At 46.8% G+C, this 25,326-nt stretch overlaps 1 protein-coding gene across 5 annotated transcripts in view; it reads left to right on the forward strand.

Annotated features, from left to right (window-relative positions):
- Nucleotides 1-25,326, forward strand: part of PLXNB2 (plexin B2) — a 640,303-nt gene that overhangs the window by 544,827 nt on the left and 70,150 nt on the right. For all 5 annotated transcript variants that reach the window (XM_069229655.1, XM_069229656.1, XM_069229658.1 and 2 more), the window contains 2 exons: nucleotides 1,589-1,655; nucleotides 2,536-2,682. In XM_069229655.1, coding sequence (XP_069085756.1) covers nucleotides 1,589-1,655; nucleotides 2,536-2,682 — 214 coding nt within the window. The remainder of the gene's footprint in view (nucleotides 1-1,588; nucleotides 1,656-2,535; nucleotides 2,683-25,326) is intronic.

Genomic DNA, 25,326 nt, shown 5'->3' on the forward strand with positions numbered 1-25,326 from the left:
TAGTAGTGACCTTTGCCCCACATAATCATCTAAAGGTAGCGATGAAAAACTTACTGTGGTATGGTAGTCACTATTGGCAGCCTCTAGAAAACCCACTGAAAAGAAAAACTCATTCTGCCCCTCTTTGCCAGTGATTGTTCAGAGGCCTATGGAGTATGAATCTGGTCTTTGGTGGTCAGTTGTACCAGGTAAGTTCTGTGACCCCTCAAGGTCTGCTGCACTGCTGTTGCAGTCTCATCCATCTTCTCTCTTGGACACAGCGTAGGCCTGAGATCGTTTAGCAGAGTGCATGCACAACTAGGAATCAGGCCCTGCAAATGTTGCTAGATTTCTCTTCTGTTTTCGACAGTCCACTTTATAATTTTTGTGGTCCGACATTTTTTGTGGAAGATGTCTGATTAGTGATGTGAGTTAAGTTTTTGTAAGGTATCTGAATGCTGACCGGACAGTACAGCCCACTTGTGTCTTTCCCTGTTGCCCCCCTCACCCCCTTTAACCTAGCAGTTTTTTCCTATGATACAGATGCCAGGGAGCTGGCAGTAATTGCACCTCTACACAAAATGGAATACAGCTGTTTGAGCTTTGAACTAAACTAACATGGAGGTCAGACCACTGTCCGGTATTGCGTTGTTTATTGAGACTTGGATTGAGAGACCAGACGTGAGGTGAATGCAGTAGCATGTCAGTTTATCTGAAATCTGGCCAAAGTACCGAATTTAGCAAAAGGCTACCAATAGAGGTGGTAAGCCTGCAGTTGCAACAAGGGCTTTCAGAAGCGTTATTCATTCACGTGAGTTAATAGACAAAGCCAAGCTGCCTTAGCCCCGCACAGCTCTAAGACAATCTGTTCATTATACTCCCTTTTCTTATTGTGATATTGTGAATCTCCTAATTAGTCCTTCCCTTATAGCTGACAGTGCTCTCTACATAAGGGTATTAAAAAAAATCCACTTCAGTCTATTCAGAACGTGTGTATCATTCCCTTGGATGCAGCTGGGGGGGTGAGGCAATCAGTGCATGGCTAGTGGCCTCTTGTTCCCTGTTCAAAACCCAAAGTGATCCTCTGTTTAAAACTCAATAAATAATATCGCTTTCACCTTAAGTGACTAGATAACCTCTTCCAGATATCCTAAAAGACAAATATAGGCCTCTTCAATGCATGTAAATTCTGACAGGGGAGGAAGCTATCTTACACTGGGCATTGCTCCAAATTTTGAAAATACTTTCACATTCTTACAAGCAACCCTTCTAACAGCTTTTTTATTTAACTTTTTTGAATTAATTTCCAACCTACTAGCTAGATTTGACCAATAAATAATGTTGTTCCTCGCATTGTTGTACACTGCTTGCTTCTCTGGTAGACAGGCTTTTAATGTTTCACTTGTCAGATTACGGCAAAGACTGGCGCTAGTCCATTGCAAGCCTTGATTGCCTTTGCATAGTCCTCAATATGTTATAAAGAAAGCTTGTTTACCTCTGAAAAATATGAGATGAATCTCAGTCCCAAGTATGTAAGTGAAATGTGTTGAATCTCTTCAGAACAACCTTTTCGTGTGAGTTAATGCTTGTTTTATACTTTGTTTTTTAGATCAGAGAATGTTGTGGAGAGGATGCTTGCCAACTGGATGACAATATGCATGTATCAGTATCTCAAGGTAAAACATTTTTACAATAAACAAAAAAAGGCACTGTAGTTCCTACCCACAGTAGGCAGGCGATAAGTGCAAACTTTTATCTGACTCTGCAATGCATCCAGCAGGAAAATGCCACAAGTATTTTCAACGATTGGTGAGAGGAGCTTTGTCCTACTAGAACCACATCACTGTATTGTAATTTACCCCTCCTCACTATTGCCATGTTCATCTATCACTGCCTTTGTCTCATTAAAGACCGCATTGAATAACACTCCAATTCACTGGCACAAAAAAGGTCTTCAAGAATACTTCAACCATTTTTGCAGATGTTTCTTGCAAAGCTGTGACTAGCTAAGCATATGCCAAACATATTCTTGGTTTTAGTATGTAGATTCCAGGATCTCAGATCCCAATCATTTACACAAAAAGTCCTCAGATAAGTGTTATACTCTAAGTGTCCATAAATCAGCAGAGCAGTCAATGAAATGTAATGCATGTCTTCTGTAAAGGACTTACTAATAATATTTCCATTACACAAGGAATCAACTTGTGTGATTAGCAGAGTGATGTTCTGTAATATGGTTTACTTTCATAGGTCATTGCACAATACTATGTATTATTGTGTTATCTTTGTAGGTCTGTGTAAAGTATGACTGATTGTACTTCATGTTAAATAGTTGGAACTTTCTGGTCCCTTCAGTAAATGTTCAACATGAACAGTAGCCTGGTGCCAAAGTGCAATTCACTATAAAGTTTTTGTTCTTATGTATTTCTTAAAAATCACAACCTGAAACAAAAAAAGTTGTAAGACGGTCACCTGATGTAATGTGGAAATCAATGGTTCTGTATCACTCCAGAAAAACCTTGTTACCTACTTATTTTCCGCCTTGCATTTTTTCAGGACACAGCAGGGGAACCACTTTACAAACTCTTTAAGGCAATAAAACATCAGGTGGAGAAGGGCCCCGTTGATGCTGTGCAAACCAAAGCAAAATACACACTAAATGATACAGGTCTATTGGGCGATGATGTGGATTACACTACTTTGGTAAGAAGTCTCACTCAGCCTGTTAAAATTACAAGTACTTTATTGCAGCAGAGCAGTGATGAATTTATTGTATTTTATGCTCAGGAGATTAATGTTTCCAAAGCACTAGAGAAGGCAGTGCATTCATTGTAAGATTCTACATGAGCTTTGAGATAAACACATGCAAAAACCATGAACCCATGATGTACGTTTTTCTCTCTTATGTGCCTTGAAATGCCCACTAACATACCCCAGCCATATTGTCCAGTTTTCCTTTGTGACCGTTACGATGTAAAGGTTTATTTTTCATCATTAGACTTTGACCTGGAGCAAAAGAGATGCCAAGAGAAAAAAAGGATGAGACAGGCAACCAGTGATAACATGGAAAAGCAGGGATTAAAAAAAAGCTACAAGAATGAAAGACAGTCTGCAGGCTTATGGTTGTGGAAGAAAGAGGCATACATTTGGCATCCCAAACATTCAGATGTGGAGGCAGCACTCACTTCACTTTTTTATGGAAACTAAGCACTGCTGATAGGGTTGTGCAGCTTCTGAGTGAAAATGTTTTCATGATTTTGTCAGCAGGCTAATACAGCCCATCCTCCTGTACTTATAAAAGATTGAAGCTGATTAAGTGTAGCTGGACCTAAAGACACATGTCAACATATAACTTTGGAAATAGTGTCTTTTTAGCCAACTATACCTGGTCAAGGAGCACACTCAGGAGGAGGCTGCGCAGGAGGAAGAGGCCCTCTCCATTCAGGACAGCTTGGATGTCCAATCAGACATTAAAAGCCACAAAATCACCTCAGGCCACCGCATGAGTACTGTGGCTCCTCCCACCCACATTAAGACTGTTTAAAAAGACTTTGCAACCCCTTTTTGAGGTCGTGGGCCACAACTGCCACTAGGCCAGGGTCTTTACCGAAAGGCTACTTTGGGTGCTCCTCCCTCTGGCTCAGCACCAAAACTATCTGGGAAGTTCAAGGCTCCATCCTGTTCGGCGACCTCCTTCTCCTTGGACCAAGAGATCATCTATTTCCATTCGAGCCTCTGCACCAAGTCGACAACCATCAGCCTTCACTTCGGTGCCGACCAAACAGCACTGACCAAAACCTTTGAGGCAGAACAGATTGGAGCTGAAATCTTCGGACCATAGAGACTCAGGCCAGTCTTCCACTAATCCTTCTCCAGTGGAGCCCATTTTGGAAACTGTGGACGCTTGTTAGCGCCGCCTCCAAATACAGGAGGGTACAGCCCACATTATTGCCATGCCTTCCTGTCCTTATTCTCCTCAAGTGAAAACTTGTTCGAAGCGACTTTGGATGTTCCTTTACCAGCCAAAAAGAGGACCACGGGCTAGGCACCTAGTCCTCCACGTAGACCTTCTCCACTACCTCTTCCTCCTTCACCTCCATCCCCTCCCCATTCGCACACTTCAGCCCCGTGTGATTACACACCTCAGGGTTCTCCTCTGTTTTCCACAGAGGGTTTAGGAGGGCCTCAAGATACCCAGACTCTTGCGATGCTTCTGATTTTGACTCGGTCCCCTTTAATGACCCCACCTTCTACCTCGCATGCCGCTCACCACCTGAAGACACTACTTCATACCAGCAAGTAGTATCTACTGCAGCCACATTCCCCAACATGGAGCTGCATAAAGACCCCATCCAGCAAGATTTCCTGTTCAATACACTCACCACCACTCACAGGGACATACAATATCTCCCCATGTTCCCTGGCATACTTTGCCATGCAGACGAGATCTTTAAGTACCCTGTCCGCTCTAGGATTATCACACCAAGGGTGGATAAGAAATATAATCCAGTGCCTTATGACCCTTTCTAAGGCTCCACCTGACTCTCTTGTAGCCACCACAGCTCATAAGCGAGCCACTAATCAGGCCACTGGGGACTCTCCTCCCCCTGAGAAGCAGAGTAAACAGACACTAGCATCCTTCTCTGGACGCATGCCTGGCTGTGTTGCTCTAGTTTTAAAACTTGAGATCCAGCAGGCAGTCTTTACTATGCCCTTTGATACGGAGCTTCTGTTTGGGCCTCAAGTGGACTCCACACTTAAGAAAAAGACTTGAGATTTGTCACTGCAGGCAAACACTACGAATTCAAGGCCCTTCCATTCAGAGTCACTATCACTCGCAGTGTCCTCACAAAGTGCTTAGCTGTAGTTGCCGCACTCCTCAGAAGTAAAAACATTCATGTGTTCCCCTACCTCGACGATTGGCTCATCAAAGCCAGCACGTTACACCAGTGCCAACAACACACTCAGTGGACCTCCTTCACACTCTGCTTCACCCTCAACGTTTCCAAATCTCATCTTCAGCCTCTTCATGTACAACCTTATCTAAGAGCTGTCCTGAATGTGAAGCTATGATTAGCATACCTCAACCCGGTTCGTGTCCAGTACTTTCACACTCTGCTGCCTAAATTTCTGGAGAACTATACTTAGTCAGGACCATTATGCACCTGTTGGGGATGATGGTGTCTGGTAGCGCCATTGTTCCCCATGCAAGACTTCACATGCATCCCCTTCGGCAATGTCTGTCTTGTCAGTGGTCTTAGTCACAGGGTCACCTGGAAGATCGAGTGTTAGACCGACAGACGTTCGCTGCAATGGTGGAACACCACCAAACTCTTGATAGGGTGGCCATTTTGAGACCCTGTGCCTCAGGTCACATTAACCACAGACGCATCACTCACAGGTTGGGGCATTCACTTTCAAGACCTCCCAGTACAGGGCCTCTGGGATCACAATCTTCAGTCCCTACACATCAATTACCTTGAGCTTCAGGAAGTGTTTCTATCCCAGAAAGCATTTCTTCCTCAGTTGTCTTAGTCCGTACAGACAACATGACTGTTGTATTAGTTACAGAAACCAGGGCGGGGGGAGGGGCACACTTGTCTCAGCTGTCACAACTCTCTGACAATATGGAAGTGGGCCCTCCACCACCACATTCACCTGGTGGCAGAGTATGTCCCTGGGACGGACAACGACTTTGCAGACCAGCTCAGCATAACGCAGCAACAACTACACAAGTAGGAACTCCACCCACAAGTCCAACCATACTTTGCCAAATGGGGAACTCCTCACATAGACCTTTTTCCCACAGCAGAAAACGCAAAATGCCAAAACTTTGTCTCCAGGTATCCACACCCTCTCTGAAAGGGCAACGCCCTGTGGATGAATTGGTCAGAGTTATTTGCCTACGCTTTTTCACCTCTCCCTCTCATTCCATTTCTAGTTCGGAAGATCAGACAAATGTCTCTCACCATGATCATTGTAGCTCCCACTTGGGCACCTCAACCATGGTGCACCACACTTCTGGACCTCTGAGTAGTCCCCCAAGAAAAGCTTCCTAACAGGCTGAACCTTCTCACTCAAAACCAAGGATAAATCAGATATCCAGATCTCGAATCACTCAACCTTGCAATATGGCACCGGAGGTCCTAGAGTTTGGTTATTTAGGCTTGCCTGCAGAATGATTGTACATTCTCAGGGAAGCTTGTAGTCCCACAAATAGAGGCTGTTATGCTGCAAAATTGAAATGTTTTGTTTGCTACTGTCAACCCAAACATACTGACCTCATTGAAGCTACTACTCTAGAGATTGTTGTTTGCTCCTTTCACAAAAAGCACATCTAGCCTACACTTACATTTGTCTACATCTTGCAGCTGAACAGGCAACATATTTTCTTGTTCAGAATTCCAGCCATTAAGGCTTTCATAGAAGGCCTTAAATGTTTAATTTGACTTAGGGTTTCCCCTGCACTCGTGTCCTCCTTTTGAACCACTCCATTCATGTCACTTCAGTACCTTTCTTGAAAGGTAGCTTTCTTAGTTGCCATTACATGACTCAGGCATGTCAGTGAACTTCAGGCGTTAAACTTGGAAGAACCTTTCTTCCAGATCCATAGTGATTAGGTAGTCCTTTGTACTAACCCTAAGTTCCTACCTAAGTGGTTTCTCAGTTTCACATAAGGCAGTCCATTGAACTACCCGTATTCTTTACACAACCTGACTCTGTTGCAGAAAGAGCCCTTCACACTAGAAACAGAGTTTAGGAAACTAAAATGCTCTTAGTGGCTTTTTCACTACCTCATGACGGCAGTCCAATATCCCAATCTGGCCTAGCTATGTGGATAGTTAAATGTATACAAACCTGTTAAGCAAAAGCCAAGAGACCATTACCTGTTTCCTCTAGAACACATTCTACTAGGAAAAAAGGTGCTACTATAGCCTTTCTTGGAAACATCCCTATACCTGACATTTGTAAAGCAGCTACGTGGTCTACACCACACATATTCACAAAACTCTTCTGCATGAATGTACTAGCATGTCAACAAGCCAATGTAGGTTAAGCTGTGCTGCAAACACTTTTCCAGTCAGCTGCAACTCAAACAGGAAGCTACCACTTTTTTGTAGGGACTGCCTTACAGTCTGTGCAGAGTATGGGTATCTACAGCCATGCGTGGCATGAAACTGATTGTTACCCTGTAAGCATCTGATTGTGGAGTGTAGTGCTGTAGATTCACATGCACCCTCCCTCCTCCCCGGACGCCTGTGGCTGTTATAGTTTCATTATTTTGGGTGTGTGTGTATATGTATGTATGTGTGTATATATATATATATGTTCGATAGCATGTGTAGCTGCAGATACACATGCTGTGCACATCCCGCCATCTGGTGTTGGGCTCGGAGTGTTACAAGTTGTTTTCCTTCGAAGAAGTCTTTTCGAGTCACGAGATCGAGGGACTCCTCCCATTTCGACTCCATTGCGCATGGGCGTCGACTCCATCTTAGATTGTTTTTTTTCTGCCATCGGGTTCGGACGTGTTCCTTTTCGCTCCGTGTTTCGGGTCGGAAAGTTAGTTAGAATCTCGGAAAAATCGTCGGTATTGTTTGCGTTTGGTATCGGGTTAGTTACAACAGATCGACACCGACATTTGAAGAGCTCCGGTGGCCCTTTGGGGTTTTTTCGATCCCCCGTCGGGGCCTGGTCGGACCAGGCCACGTGTCTCTTCAAGGCTGATGGAACGGACCCCATTCCGCTTCTGTCCAAAATGCCATAACAAGTATCCATATACAGATCAGCACCTGGTCTGTAACTTGTGTTTGTCGCCAGAACACAAGGAGGATACTTGTGAAGCCTGTCGAGCGTTTCGGTCCAGAAAGACACTAAGAGACCGAAGAGCAAGATGACTGCAAATGGCGTCGGAGCCGACAGGACAAGGGCGTTTCGAGGAGGATGAAGAAGCATTCTCCATCCACGAATCGGACTCCGAGGAGGTCGATCCCGAGGAAACGCCGAAAACCGTGAGTAAGACGACGAAACAAAAAACTCACGAAAAGACTACTAAAGCCCAGAGGACTCCACCGCACACAGGCCATGGCTTAACCCGAAAAATAGGTGACCGATCATCGGCACCGAAAAAGGGCACACTGGTGACGAAGTCATCCGACTCCGGTCGAGATACCGCCACGCAGCAATCTCGGGCCTGAGATAGTGGCTCCGAGCAGAGTCGGCACCGAGAAAGCGGCACCGAGAGGGGTACGCACCGAGAGACCACGACGCCGAAAGTAAAGAAGGTTTCGTCGGAACCGAAAAAAGCAGCCGAAAAGGTTTCGATACCGAAACATCCGGCCTCGGAACCGAAAAGAAGTTCCTACACTGAGGAACAAGGACTGTCCACACAAATGAAGACACATAGATTTGGACAGGAATTAGAGGCAATAGAGCCGGACTACACACAAAGAAGGCTCCATATCCAAAAAGAAACAGGGAAGATCAGTACTCTCCCTCCAATTAGAATGAAACGCAAACTTGCCTTCCAAGAAAAAGACAAGCAGCCACAAGCAAAGGTGGCTAAACAAGTAACCCCGCCACCATCTCCACAACGCTCTCCGCAGCCATCACCAGTAGCCACTCCACCAATGATGCAATCACCAACGCATACAACGAGTCAAGATGACACTGACGCATGGGACCTTTATGACGCACCAGTGTCAGATAATAGTCCAGAATGTTATCCAGCTAGACTGTCGCCACCAAAGGATAGTACAGCATACGCACAGGTGGTGTCGAGATCACGGCATTTCATAATATCAGCCTGCATACAGAGCCCATTGAAGACGACTTATTTTTTAACACACTGTCGTCCACACACAGCCACTCCCCGGAATGTTAAAACACTCCAAACAAGTGTTTGAGGAGCCGGTAACAGGAAGAGCCATTACTCCAAGAGTGGAGAAGAAATATAAACCGCCACCAACAGACCCCGTTTACATCACACAACAGCTAACACCTGACTCGGTTGTAGTAGGGCAGGGCGCAAGAGAGCGAACTCACATACTTCAGGAGATGCACCACCTCCAGATAAAGAAAGTCACAAATTCGACGCAGCAGGCAAAAGGGTAGCAGCACGGGCAGCAAACCAGTGGCGTATTGCAAATTCACAGGCTTTTCTGGCCAGATACGATAGGGCCCATTGGGACGAAATGCAACACTTTATAGAACATTTGCCCAAGGAGTTCCAAAAGCGAGCGCAGCAAGTTGTAGAAGAAGGACAGAGTATCTCCAACAATCAGATACGGTCAGCAATGGATGCTGCAGATACAGCTGCTAGAACTGTCAACACAGCAGTAACAATAAGGAGATCTGCATGGCTGCGTACATCGGGATTTAAACCAGAAGTACAGCAAGCTGTGCTGAATATGCCATTCAACGGACAGCAGTTGTTTGGGCCGGAGGTGGACACTGCGATTGGAAAAACTGAAAAAAGATACAGACACGGCCAAAGCCATGGGCGCACTCTACTCCCCACAGAGCAGAGGCACATTTAGAAAGACACAGTTTCGAGGGGGGTTTCAAAGACAAAGCATAGAACCCACAACCTCACAAACAAGACCCACTTACCAGAGCCAGTATCAGCGGGGACGTTTTCGGGGACAATTTAGAGGGGGACAATTTCAAAGGAATAGAGGAAAGTTCCAAAGTCCCAAAACTCCTCAAACCAAACAGTGACTTCCAAGTCACAAATCCCCAACACACAACACCTGTGGGGGGGAGAATAACCAAGTTTTACAAACATTGGGAGGAAATAACAACAGACACTTGGGTCCTAGCAATTATCCAACATGGTTATTGCATAGAATTTCTCAAATTCCCTCCAAACGTCCCACCAAAAACACACAATATGTCGAAACAACATATAGATCTTCTAGGATTAGAAGTTCAAGCTTTGCTACTGAAAGAAGCAATAGAATTAGTACCAAACCAACAAAAAGGGACAGGGGTTTACTCTCTGTATTTTCTCAGACCCAAAAAAGACAAGAGTCTAAGACCTATCCTAGATCTCAGAACATTAAATACTTACATCAAATCAGATCACTTTCACATGGTGACATTACAGGACGTAATCCCACTGCTCAAACAACAAGACTACATGACCACACTAGACTTAAAAGATGCATATTTCCATATACCGATACATCCTTCGCACAGAAAGAACTTAAGGTTTGTATTCCAAGGGGTACATTACCAATTCAAGGTAATGCCATTCGGAATAACAACTGCGCCAAGAGTTTTTACAAAATGCCTAGCAGTAGTAGCTGCACATATCAGAAGGCAGCAAATACATGTATTCCTGTACCTAGACGATTGGTTAATCAAAACCAACACGCTACAGCAGTGTTCACAACACACAAAGTACGTCATAGAAACCCTACACAAGTTAGGTTTCTCAATCAACTACACAAAGTCACACCTTCTGCCGTGTCAAACACAGCAATACTTAGGGGCGACAATCAACACAGCAAAAGGGATTGCCACTCCAAGCCCACAAAGGGTTCATGCTTTTCACAATGTAATACAAGCCATGTATCCAAAACAAAAGATACAAGTCAAAATAGTGATGAAACTCCTAGGCATGATGTCCTCATGCATAGCCGTTGTCCCAAACGCAAGGTTACACATGAGGCCCTTACAACAGTGCCTAGCGTCACAATGGTCACAAGCACAGGGTCAACTTCTAGATCTGGTGTTGATAGACCGCCAAACATACACTGCGCTTCAATGGTGGAACAGTATAAATTTAAACCAAGGGCGGCCTTTCCAAGACCCAGTGCCACAATACGTGGTAACAGATGCCTCCATGATAGGGTGGGGAGCACACCTCAATCAACACAGCATCCAGGGACAATGGGACAATCAGCAAAAACTGTTTCACATAAATCACTTAGAACTATTAGCAGTATTTCTAGCGCTGAAAGCATTTCAACCCATAGTAAGGCACAAACACATTCTTGTCAAAACAGACGACATGACAACAATGTATTACCTAAACAAACAAGGAGGAACACACTCAACACAGTTGTGTCTCCTGGCACAGAAAATATGGCATTGGGCGATTCACAACCACATTCGCCTAATAGCACAATTTATTTCAGGAATTCAGAACCAGTTAGCAGACAATCTCTCTCGGGATCACCAACAGATCCACGAATGGGAGATACACCCACAAATACTAAACACTTACTTCCAGAAGTGGGGAACTTCACAAATAGATCTATTTGCAACAAAAGAAAACGCGAAATGCCAAAACTTCGCATCCAGGTTCCCACAAGATCAGTCTCAAGGCAATGCATTATGGATGAGTTGGTCAGGGATATTTGCTTACGCTTTTCCCCCTCTCCCACTCCTTCCATATCTGGTAAACAAATAGTCAAAACAAACTCAAACTCATACTGATCGCGCCAACATGGGCAAGACAACCGTGGTACACAACACTACTGGATCTCTCAGTAGTGCCTCATGTCAAACTACCAAACAGACCAGATCTGTTAACACAACACAAACAACAAATCAGACATCCAAATCCAGCATCGCTGAATCTAGTCATTTGGCTCCTGAAGTCCTAGAATTCGGACACCTAGACCTTACACAAGAATGTATGGAGGTCATAAAACAAGCTAGAAAACCTACCACTAGACATTGCTATGCAAATAAGTGGAAAAGATTTGTTTATTACTGCCATAATAATCAAATTCAACCCTTACACGCATCTGCCAAAGACATCGTAGGATACTTACTACATTTGCAAAAGTCAAAGCTAGCTTTTTCATCCATAAAGATACATCTTACAGCAATTTCAGCTTACCTGCAAATTACACACTCAACTTCACTATTTAGGATTCCAGTCATAAAAGCATTTATGGAAGGCCTAAAGAGAATTATACCACCAAGAACACCACCAGTTCCTTCATGGAACCTCAGCATTGTCCTAACACGACTCATGGGTCCACCTTTTGAGCCCATGCACTCTTGTGAAATGCAATACTTAACATGGAAAGTTGCATTTTTAATTGCCATCACATCTCTAAGAAGAGTGAGTGAGATTCAAGCGTTTACCATACAAGAACCATTTATTCAAATACACGAGCATAAAGTAGTTATACGGACAAATCCTAAATTTTTACCAAAAGTTATGTCACCGTTCCACTTGAATCAAACAGTGGAATTACCAGTGTTCTTCCCAAAACCAGATTCCGTAGCTGAGAGAGCACTACATACATTAGACATCAAAAGAGCGTTAATGTACTACATTGACAGAACAAAACTAATTCGGAAAACAAAACAATTATTTGTTGCTTTCCAAAAACCTCATACAGGAAATCCAATTTCTAAACAAGGCATTGCTAGATGGATAGTTAAGTGTATTCAAAGCTGCTATCTTAAAGCAAAAAGAGAACTGCCTATTACACCAAAAGCACACTCAACTAGAAAGAAAGTTGCTACCATGGCCTTTCTAGGTAATATTACAATGACCGAAATATGTAAGGCAGCTACATGGTCTACGCCTCATACATTTACCAAACATTACTGTGTAGATGTGTTAACGGCACAACAAGCCACATTAGGTCAAGCAGTATTACGAACATTGATATCGGCACCGAAAAAGGCCAAAGAACTGCTGAAGACATCCGACTCCGGTCGAGATTCAGGCTCCGAACGATCTCGGCACCGAGAGTTCGACTCACCCAAGGTGAGAAAAGTTACGGCGGACCCGAAAAAGACTTTCTCGGAAGCTTCGATACCGAAAAAAGCGGCTTCAGAGCCGAAAAGAAGCTCTTACACGGAAGAGCAAGGATTTTCCTGCCAAATGCAAAAACAGATTTGAGCAGGAGATAGGTATGGGGGAACCAGACCATACCCAAAGGAGGTTGCATATCCAGAAAGAGACTGGGGAAAATACAAACTCTTCCTCCAATTAAAACCAAAAGAAAGCTGGCATTTCATGAGGCAGAAATGCAGCCGAAGGCAAAGGTGGCAAGAGATAAAACACTACCACCAAGGATTTCGCCACAACCTTCTCCACTGCATTCACCACAGCTGTCCCCAATAACACCCCCAATGCAGTCACCGACCCATACAACGATGACACAGGATGGTCTGGATCCTCCTGCGCCTCATCCCTAGCGTCTAGTGGGCTCTGGTAAGCTTCACTAGACTTGTGCTTTGTGCCATCTTATGTGTTTGTGACTCGTGTTCTGTGCCTTGAATTATTGTGCCTTTCGCTCATCTGTGACTCGTGTTCTGTGCCTTGGATTATTGTCCTCTCGTCTATTTTTGACTTGTTTCACATGCCTTTTGAATTTTCTGTGCCGCTGTTTTTTGCAGTTTCCTTCTGTAATTTCTGCCGCTTTTTTTCCCCTTGTGCGCTCCCCCTGTCCCCTTGTCGGCTCTCCTTGAGCCACTTTCCCCGCCGCTGCCTCCCTGCGGCCCGCCCCCCTCGCGCCCCCATTCGCCGCTCCCTCCCACCCCCAGCTCCCCCTCCCTTCTTAATGGCGGTCGCTGCACGTCCGCGCTCCAGAGGCAAGCCTGCCCAGCGCCATACCCCGCCCCCCCCCCCCCGGTCCGCGAGACCCCTGCTTCGCCAGACGGTGCTACACGCCCGACCAACTCAACGCCCTCAATCCCGGCCGCATCAGAGCATGCTTCCAGTCCTCACCAAGAAACACCCACGGACCCTTCACATGCCACAGCTGCAAATTCACCTGCAACAGAACAACGAAACCTACAAAGACAGGAACAAATCACCTGCACTGCATACTCCTCAACACCCGCTCCGCACGCAAGCACGCCATCGAGCTCTGGGACCTGCTCGACTCCACCGCCCCAGACGTAGCCTTCCTGACCTAGACCTGGTGGAACGACTCCTCGGCACCCGATATCGCAATAGCCATCCCAGACGGCTACAAGATCATCCGAAAGGACTGCACCAATGGAATCGGAGGAGGAATAGCCATCGCCCACAAATCCACCCTCAAGGTCTACACCCAGACTGACAACACCCTCAAGACCGCCGAACACCTACTCTTCCGCATCCACACCGACCCCAACACCACTCTCAGAGGAACGCTCTTCTACAGACCTCCCGGACCACGAGCACCCTTCAACGAATTCATCGCCGACCTCACCAACACCCACGCCCTCACCTCAATGGTTTACATCCTCCTCGGAGACCTAAATTTCCACCTGGAGAACGACGACGACACCAACTCCACTACTCTGATCAACAATCTCACAAACCACGGCCTCAGACAACTCGTAAACACACCAACCCACATCGCCGGCCACTCGCTTGATCCCATCTTCTCCTCAGGCACCCATGTCACCTTCAACCACACCACCGTACTCCACTGGACCGACCACCACTGCATCCACTTCACCTACAAGAAACATACCGAGCACCATCGCACCCAACAACCACCCCGCCGATGCTGGAGCAAAGTTACGGAAGACCAGCTTACTAACACCCTCACCCAGAACCCACCATCCGACCCCACCGACCCAGACGCCGCCGCCCACAACCTCACTGTGGATCAACGATTGCGCCAACATCCTCGCGCTACTCAAGAAACCCACCAACAACCAAGTCAGAAGAAAAGCCGCCTGGTTCACCGACTAACTCCTAAACTCTGAGCGCGACTGCTGAAAACTAAAAAAGGAATGGCTCCTCAAACACACACCTGACAGCCTCACAGCCCACAAGGATGCCACCCGCAGATACCACCAACTCATCAGACAAGCCAAAGATCCCACTTCAAAGACCGCCTGGACAACAACGCACATGACAGCAAAGAGCTCTTCAGCATCGTAAAAGAACTCTCCAAACCCAGCGCCAACGTCAATGACATCCCTCAATCCCAAGAACTCTGCAACGCACTGTCCACCTTCTTCCACCGAAAGATCACCGACATCCATGACCGCTTCAACGCCACTCCCACGCCAGCCCACACTCCCGAAAGCTCCACTTGTGCAAACCGCCTGACATCCTGGACCAACATCAATGACACAGAGACACGCAAGATCATGAACTCCATCCACTCAGGATCCCTGTCAGACCCCTGCCCCCACCACATGTACAACAAAGCAGACGCCACCATCGCCCCCCAACTACGGAAGGTCATCAACATCTCCTTCGAAACAACGACTTTCCCAGAAAAGTGGAGGCACGCCGAAATCCGCGCCCTCCTCAAGAAGCCCAAAGCAGACCCCAACTACCTCAATAACTTCCGACCGATCTCCTTACTCCCCTTCCCAGCGAAGGAATTTGAAAAAATAGTCAACACACAACTAACCAGCCACCTCGAAGACAACATCCTGGCTCCCTCCCAATCCGGCTTCAGACGAAACCACAGCACTGAGACCGCCCTTCTCGCCACCACAGACGACATCAGACGTCAAATGGACAACGGTGAAACATCAGCCCTCATCCTCCCTGACCTATCTGCCGCCTTCGACACAGTCTGCCACCACACCCTGAAAACCCGCCTCCACGAAATCGGAATCCAAGGAAAAGCCCTCGACTGGATCACCTCATTACTCTCCGGCAGAACCCAAAGAGTCCGCCTCCCCCCCCTTTGGCTCCGAAGCCACCGACCTCATCTGCGGCGTCCCCAAAGGATCATCCCTCAGCCCGACGCTGTTCAACATCTACATGGCCCCCCTCGCACAAGTAGCCCAACAACATTCTCACCTACGCCGACGACACCCAGCTCATCCTCTCACTCACCAAAGACCCGCGCACTGCCAAAACCAACCTCCACGAGGGAATGGAATCCATTGCCGAATGGATGAAAAACAGCCGTCAAACTCAATTCGGACAAGACAGAGGTCCTCATCCTAGAACCCAACCCCGCCGCCTGGGACGACTCCTGGTGGCCTACCACACTAGGAACCCCACCAACACCAACCAACCACGCACACAACCTGGGCTTCGTCCTCGACTCCTCCCTCACCATGTCTAAACAAGTCAACGCAGTCTCCTCTTCTTGCTACAACACACTCCGAATGCTCCGTAGGATCTTCAAGTGGATCCCGCTAGAAACTAGAACAATGGTTACACAGGCCCTTGTCAGCAGCAGGCTAGACTTCGGCAACGCACTCTACACAGGCATCTAAGCAAAAGACCTACTATGACTCCAACGCATCCAAAACGCCTCTGCTCGGCTGATCCTCAACGTACCCCGCCGCAACCACATCTCCCACCACCTGAGAAACCTTCACTGGCTCCCCGTGGAAAAAAGGATCTCTTTCAAGCTCCTCACCCACGCTCACAAAGCACTCCACAACACCGGACCAACCTACTTGAACAACAAACTCAGCTTCTACACCCCCACCCGTCAGCTCCGCACTGCAAATCTCGCCCTCGCCATCGTCCCCCGCATCCAACAAAAAACGTCCGGCGGCAGATCCTTCTCATACCTCGCCGCCAAAACCTGGAACACGCTCCCTACAAACCTGCGACAGACCCAAGACCTTCTCACCTTCAGAAGACTCCTCCAAACCTGGCTCTTCGATCAGTAACCCCCGTGCCTTGAAACCCTCACGGGTACGTAATGCGCTCTACAAATTCATTGATTGATTGATTGACTTATATGATGCTCCGGTATCAGACAACAGCCCAGATTGTTACCCAACAAGGCTGTCACCTCCAGAGGACAGAACTGCATATACGCAGGTACTATCAAGGGCAGCTACATTCCACAATGTAGCAATGCATTCAGAGCCAATATAGGATGATTTCCTATTCAACACCTTGGCGTCCACCCACACTTCCTACCAGAGTTTGCCAATGCTCCCAGGCATGCTCAAGCACGCAAAACAGATCTTCCAGGAGCCAGTGAAAGGAAGGGCTATGACACCTAGGTTGGAGAAAAAATACAAACCTCCCCCAACGGACCCGGTGTTTATAACACAGCAACTTACTCCAGACTCAGTAGTTGTAGGAGCAGCAAGAAAGAGGGCAAACTCTCAATCATCAGGAGACGCTCCACCGCCTGACAAGGTGAGTAGGAAGTTTGATGCAGCGGGCAAACGGGTGGCAGCACAGGCAGCCAATCAATGGCGGATCGCAAACTCGCAAGCCCTACTGGATCGCTACGACAGGGCACACTGGGACGAGATGCAACACATTATACAGCACTTGCCCAAAGAACACCAGAGACGTGCCCAACAGGTTGTTGAGGAAGGACAAGCAATATCCAATAACCAAATAAGGCCTGCATTAGACTCTGCAGACATAGCAGCACGAACAGTTAACACTGCGGTAACCATTCGCAGGCATGCATGGTTACGAAGCTCAGGATTCAAGCCAGAAATCCAACAAGCTGTGTTAAACATGCCTTTCAACCAGGAACAATTGTTTGGGCCGGAGGTGGACACAGCAATTGAAAAATTAAACAAGCATTTACAATGCAACGGATCTCGTGTTTGCTCATGTTAGAGCTGATCGCGCTGTAAACTCCTAACCTGACTTTTCACCTATCGGGGAAAAGTGCATTTATGTACGTAACCCGAAAAAGTGAAATCAAGTATGTAAAGCGCTCGACTTCTGCCAAGCAAGATCGCGCTTGTAAATTAGAGAAAAAGAAGTCCACGAGCCCGATGGAAAACAGCGAGCCTCGCATGTTTTCTGTACTTGGTCGCTGCGCTTGAGGAGGGCTAGCCACCGGAAAAGGCATGACATATGCGTACCTTCCACTAATGAAATCAAGCAGATTTTAATAGGGAAGCCCACGAACCAATAAAAAACACTGACGTGAAGTTGACAGGGCTCCGAGCCCTTTTCTAAATACAAAAGAGTCTTGCTGCAATACGCATGCGCGAGCGCATGCAACGCAGGCTCGACCCTAAAAAGGACACATACACGGCCAAAGCCAGGGGCGTGCTCTACTCCCCACAAAGCAGAGGCTCATTTAGAAAGCCACAATTTAGAGGGGGGGTTCGTATGCAAACACCAGAACCTTCCACCTCGCAAACCAGACCCACCTATCAGGGACAATACCAGAGAGGAGGGTTTCGAGGCTCATAAAGGGGTGGACAATTCCCAAGAGCAAGGGGAAAATTCCAAACCCCTAAAACAAGTCAAACCAAACAGTGACTTCAATGTCACAAAACCCCAACACTTAACACCAGTGGGGGGGGGAGTCTTACAGCATACTACAAAAACTGGACACACATAACTACGGTCGCATGGGTCCTAGCCATTATCCAACATGGTTATTGCATAGAATTCATAAATTTCCCGCCAGATGTGCCCCCAAGAGCGCACAATATGTCCAAACAACACTTATACCTGTTACAACTAAAAGTCCAAGCATTCTTACAAAAACAAGCAATAGAGTTAGTACCCAACCATCAAAAAGGAACAGGCGTCTACTCACTATATTTCCTAATTCCAAAGAAAGACAAAACGTTAAGACCCATATTAGACCTCAGAACGCTGAATCTCTTCATCAAATCAGATCACTTCCACATGGTAACACTTCAAGACGTGGTGCCTTTACTCAAAGAGGACTACATGTCAACGTTAGATCTCAAGGATGCCTACTTTCACATACCCATACATCCGTCCCACAGAAAATACTTAAGGTTTGTAATACATGGCGTACACTATCAATTCAAAGTGTTACCGTTCGGGATAACAGCCCCAAGGGTATTCACAAAATGCCTTGCAGTAGTAGCCGCTCACATAAGGAGACGGCACATGCACGTATTCCTGTACTTAGACGACTGGCTAATAAAGACCAGCACTCAACAACCGTGTCTTCTTCACACGCAATACGTTATAGAAACTCTACACTGTAGGAAGTTGGCTCTGTATGCACTATTTCAAAGTAAGGAATAGTAAGCACAGAGTCCAAGGGTCCATTAGAGGTAAGATAGTGGCAAAAAGAGATAATACTAATGCTCTATTTTGTGGTGGTGTGGTCGAGCAGTAGGCTTATCAAAGGAGTAGTGTTGAGCATTTGTTGTACACACACAAGCAATAATGAGGAACACACACTCAGAGACAATTCCAGGCCAATAGGTTTTTGTATAGAAAAATATATTTTCTTAGTTTATTTTAAGAACCACAGGTTCAAATTTTACATGTAATACTTCAAATGAAAGGTATTGCAGGTAAGTACTTTAGGAACTTTGAATAATCACAATAGCATATATACTTTTCAAATAAATCACACATAGCTATTTTAAAACTAGACACTGCAATTTTCAACAGTTCCAGGGGGAGGTCAGTATTTGTTAGTTTTTGTAGGTAAGTAAACCACCTACGGGGTTCAAGTTTGGGTCCAGGGTAGCCCACCGTTGGGGGTTCAGAGCAACCCCAAAGTTACCACACCAGCAGCTCAGGGCTGGTCAGGTGCAGAGTTCAAGGGGGTGCCCCGGTTCCAGTCTGCCAGCAGGTAAGTACCCTCGTCTTCGGAGGGCAGACCAGGGGGTTTTGTAGGGCACCGGGGGGGACACAAGTTAACACAGAAAGTACACCCTCAGCAGCACGGGGCGGCCGGGTGCAGTGTGTAAACACGCGTCAGGTTTGTAGTTGAAATCAGTGGGAGACCAAGGGGTCTCTTCAGCGATGCAGGCAAGGGGGGGGCTCCTCTGGGTAGCCACCACCTGGGCAAGGGAGAGGGCCTACTGAGGGTCACTCCTGCACTGGAGTTCTGATCTTTCAGGTCCTGGGGTCTGCGGGTGCAGAGTCTTTTCCAGGCGTCGGGATCTGGGAGTCAGGCAGTCGCGGTCAGGGGGAGCCTCGGGATTCCCTCTGCAGGCGTCGCTGTGGGGACTCAGGGGGGGCAACTCTGGCTACTCAGTCTCGTAGTCGCCGGGGAGTTCTCCCTGAAGTGTTTTCTCCACAAGCCGAGCCGGGGGCGTCGGGTGCAGAGTAGCAAGTCTCACGCTTCCGGCGAGAAACGCAGGTTGTTTTAAAGTTGCTCCTTTGTTTCAAAGTTGCAGTCTTGGTTGAACAGAGCCGCTGTCCTCGGGAGTCCTTGGTCCTTCTAGAGCAGGGCAGTCCTCTGAGGATTCAGAGGTCGCTGGTCCCTGGGGAAAGCGTCGCTGGAGCAGTGTCTTTAGAAGGGGGGAGACAGGCCGGTAGAGCTGGGGCCAAAGCAGTTGGTGTCTCTGTCTTCTCTGCAGGGTTTTTCAGCTTAGCAGTCCTCTTCTTCTTGGGTTGCAGGAATCTGAGTTCCTAGGTTCAGGGGAGCCCCTAAATACAGAATTTAGGGGTGTGTTTAGGTCAGGGAGGGCAGTAGCCAATGGCTACTAGCCCTGAGGGAGGCTACACCCTCCTTGTGCCTCCTCCCAAGGGGAGGGGGTCACATTCCTATCCCTATTGGGGGGATCCTCCAACTTGCAGATGGAGGATTCGTAAAAGTCAGAGTCACTTCAGCTCAGGTTGCCTTAGGGGCTGTCCTGACTGGCCAGTGACTCCTCCTTGTTTTTCTCATTATCTCCTCCAGCCTTGCCGCCAAAAGTGGGGCTGTGGCCAGAGGGGGCGGGTAACTCCACTAGCTGGAATGCCCTGTGGTGCTGTAACAAAGGGGGTGAGCCTTTGAGGCTCACCGCCAGGTGTTACAGCTCCTGCAAGGGGGAGGTGATAAGCATCTCCACCCAGTGCAGGCTTTGTTACTAGCCACAGAGTGACAAAGGCACTCTCCCCATGTGGCCAGCAACATGTCTCGAGTGTGGCAGGCTGCTAAAACCAGTCAGCCTACACAGGTAGTTGGTTAAGGTTTCAGGGGGCACCTCTAAGGTGCCCTCTGGGGTGTATGTTACAATAAAATGTACACTGGCATCAGTGTGCATTTATTGTGCTGAGAAGTTTGATACCAAACTTCACAGTTTTCAGTGTAGCCATTATGGTGCTGTGGAGTTCGTGTTTGACAGACTCCCAGACCATATACTCTTATGGCTACACTGCACTTACAATGTCTAAGGTTTTGCTTAGACACTGTAGGGGCACAGTGCTCATGCACTGGTGCCCTCACCTATGGTATAGTGCACCCTGCCTTAGGGCTGTAAGGCCTGCTAGAGGGGTGACTTATCTATACTGCATAGGCAGTGTGAGGTTGGCATGGCACCCTGAGGGGAGTGCCTTGTCGACTTACTTGTTTTGTCCTCACCAGCACACACAAGCTGGCAAGCAGTGTGTCTGTGCTGAGTGATGGGTCCCCAGGGTGGCATAAGATATGCTGCAGCCCTTAGAGACCTTCCCTGGCATCAGGGCCCTTGGTACCAGGGGTACCAGTTACAAGGGACTTACCTGGATGCCAGGGTGTGCCAATTGTGAAAACAAAAGTACAGGTTAGGGAAAGAACACTGGTGCTGGGGCCTGGTTAGCAGGCCTCAGCACACTTTCAAATCAAAACATAGCATCAGCAAAGGCAAAAAGTCAGGGGGTAACCATGCCAAGGAGGCATTTCCTTACATACACAAACTAGGGTTTTCAATAAATTACCAAAAATCACATCTGCAGCTATCCCAAATACAACTATACTTGGGAGCAACACTCAACACACAAAAAGCAATTGCCACTCCAAAATATAACATTAAACATACAGCCAAACCAACACTATCAAGTGAGGTTTGTAATGAAACTTCTAGGCATGATGTCTTCATGCATAGTGTAGGAAGTTGGCTCTGTATGCACTATTTCAAAGTAAGGAATAGTATGCACAGAGTCCAAGGGTTCCCCTTAGAGGTGAGATAGTGGCAAAAAGAGATAATTCTAATGCTCTATTTTGTGGTAGTGTGGTCGAGCAGTAGGCTTATCAAAGGAATAGTTTTAAGCATTTGTTGTACACACACAGGCAATAAATGAGGAACACACACTCAGACAATTCTAGGCCAATAGGTTTTTGTATAGAAAAATATATTTTCTTAGTTTATTTTACGAACCACAGGTTCAAGATTTACATGTAATACTTCAAATGAAAGGTATTGCAGGTAGGTACTTTAGGAACTTTGATTTAGCCAAATAGCATATACAGTTTTCACATAAATGACATATAGCTATTTTAAAACTAGACAGTGCAATTTTCAACAGTTCCTGCGGGGAGTAAGAGTTTGTTAGTTTTTGCAGGTAAGTAACGCTTCCGGCGGGAAACGCAAGTTGTTTCAAAGTTGCTTCTTTGTTGCAAAGTTGCAGTCTTTGCTGTCCTCGGGAGTTCTTGGTCCTTCTAGATGCAGGGCAGTCCTCTGAGGATTCAGAGGTCGCTGGTCCCTGTGGAAAGCGTCACTGGAGCAGTGTCTTTAGAAGTGGGGAGACAGGGGCCAAAGCAGTTGGTGTCTCTGTCTTCTCTGCCGGGTTTTTCAGTTCAGCAGTCCTCTTCTTCTTAGGTTGCAGGAATCTTGAGTTCCTAGGTTCTTGGGAGCCCCTAAATACTGAATTTAGGGGGGTGTTTAGGTCTGGGGGGTTAGTAGCCAATGGCCACTAGCCCTGAGGGTGGCTACACCCTCTTTGTGCCTCCTCCCTGAGGGGAGGGGGGGCACATCCCTAATCCTATTGGGGGAATCCTCCATCTGCAAGATGGAGGATTTCTAAAAGTTAGTCACCTCAGCTCAGGACACCTTAGGGGCTGTCCTGTCTGGACAGTGACAACTCCTTGTTTTTCTCATTGTCTCCTCCGGCCTTGCAGCCAAAAGTGGGGCTGTGGCCGGAGGGGGCGGGCAACTCCACTAGCTGGAGTGCCCTGGGGTGCTGTAACAAAGGGGGTGAGCCTTTGAGGCTCACCGCCAGGTGTTACAGTTCCTGCAGGGGGAGGTGTGAAGCACCTCCACCCAGTACAGGCTTTGTTACTAGCCACAGAGTGACAAAGGCACTCTCCCCATGTGGCCAGCAACATGTCTGGAGTGTGGCAGGCTGCTAAAACCAGTCAGCCTACACGGGTAGTCGGTTAAGGTTTCAGGGGGGACCTCGAAGGTGCCCTCTGGGGTGTATGTTACAATAAAATGTACACTGGCATCAGTGTGCATTTATTGTGCTGAGACGTTTGATACCAAACTTGACAGTTTTCAGTGTAGCCATTATGGTGCTGTGGAGTTCGTGCATGACAGACTCCCAGACCACATACTCTTATGGCTACCCTGCACTTACAATGTCTAAGGTTTTGCTTAGACACTGTAGGGGCATAGTGCTCATGCACTTATGCCCTCACCTATGGTATAGTGCACCCTGCCTTAGGGATGTAAGGCCTGCTAGAGGGGTGACTTATCTATACCTGTAGGCAGTGTGAGGTTGGCATGGCACCCTAAGGGGAGTGCCATGTCGACTTAGTCTTTTTATCCCCACTAGCACACACAAGCTGGCAAGCAGTGTGTCTGTGCTGAGTGAGGGGTCCCTAGGGTGGCATAAGATATGCTGCAGCCCTTAGAAACCTTCCCTGGCATCAGGGCCCTTGGTACCAGGGGTACCAGTTACAAGGGACTTACCTGGATGCCAGGGTGTGCCAATTGTGGAAACAAAAGTACAGGTTAGGGAAAGAACACTGGTGCTGGGGCCTGGTTAGCAGGCCTCAGCACACTTTCAGATCAAAACGTAGCATCAGCAAAGGCAAAAAGTCAGGGGGTAACCATGCCAAGGAGGCATTTCCTTACACATAGCCATTGTCCCAAACGCAAGATTACACATGCGGCCCTTACAACAGTGCCTAGCAAAAGAATGGACACAAGCACAGGGTCAACTCCAAGATCTAGTGTTGGTAGACCGCCAGGCACACTTCTCGCTTCAATGGTGGAACCCTATAAATTTAAATCAAGGGCAGCCATTCCAAGACCAAGTGCCTCAAGACGTGATCACAACAGATGCTTCCATGATGGGGTGGGGAGCACACCTCAACCAGCACAGCATACAGGGACAATGGGACAATCAACAAAAACAACTGCACATAAATCATTTAGAACTGTTGGCAGGGTTTCTAGCATTAAAAGCATTTCAACCACTGATAGCCCACAAACACATTCTTGTCAAAACCGACAACATGACGACAGTGTATTGCCTCAACAAACAAGGAGGGACACACTCATCACAACTGTGTCTCTTAGCACAGAAAATTTGGCATTGGGCAATTCACAATCACATTCGCCTAATAGCACAATACATACCAGGCATTCAGAACCAGTTGGCCGACAATCTGTCGAGATCACCAACAAACACACGAATGGGAAGTTCATCCCCAGATCCTACAAGATTACTTTCTACGCTGGGGAACACCAAAAATAGACCTATTCGCAACAAAAGAAAACGCAAAATGACTAAACGTTGCGTCCAGGTACCCACACCCTCAATCCAAGGGCAATGCGTTATGGATCAGTTGGTCAGGGATATTTGCTTACGCTTTCCCCCTCTACCACTCATTCCTTATCTTATAAACAAACTAAGTCAAAACAGACTCAAACTAATTCTCATAGCACCGACCTGGGCTCGCCAACCGTGGTACACAACACTGCTAGACCTATCGGTAGTACCTCACATCAAATTACCAAACAGGCCAGATCTGTTAACTCAACACAAACCACAGATCAGACACCCGAATCCAGCATCGCTCAATCTAGCAATCTGGCTCCTGAAGTCTTAGAATTTGGACACTTAGACCTTACACAAGAATGTATGGAGGTCATTAAACAAGCTAGAAAACCTACTACAAGACATTTTTACGCAAACAAATGGAAAATATTTGTTTATTACTGCCACACTAATCAAATTCAACCACTACATGCGTCCGCAAAGGACATTGTAAGCTACTTATTACACTTACAAAAGTCTAAGCTAGCATTCTCTTCAATTAAAATACATCTCACAGCAATATCTGCCTATCTGCAGATTACACATTCAACATCGCTTTTTAGAATCCCAGTCATCAAAGCATTTATGGAGGGATTAAAAAGAATCATACGCCCGAGAACACCACCAGTACCTTCGTGGAACCTTAATATTGTATTAACACGACTCATGGGACCACCATTTGAACCCATGCACTCTTGTGGAAAGTAGCTTTTCTAATAGCTATCAAATCACTTAGAAGAGTAAGTGAGATACAAGCATTTACTGTACAAGAACCCTTTATACAAATACATAAACATAAAGTGGTTCTTCATACAAATCTCAAATTCCTACCAAAGGTTATATCACCATTCCACCTAAACCAAACAGTGGAACTCCCAGTCTTCTTTCCACAACCAGACTCAGTAGCCAAAAGAGCATTACATACATTAGACATAAAAAGAGCACTCATTTATTACATTGACAGAACAAAGCAATTTCGTAAAACAAAACAATTGTTCGTAGCCTTCCACAAACCTCAT

This window comes from Pleurodeles waltl, chromosome 4_1 (assembly GCF_031143425.1).
Source record: "Pleurodeles waltl isolate 20211129_DDA chromosome 4_1, aPleWal1.hap1.20221129, whole genome shotgun sequence".
Taxonomy (NCBI): domain Eukaryota; kingdom Metazoa; phylum Chordata; class Amphibia; order Caudata; family Salamandridae; genus Pleurodeles; species Pleurodeles waltl.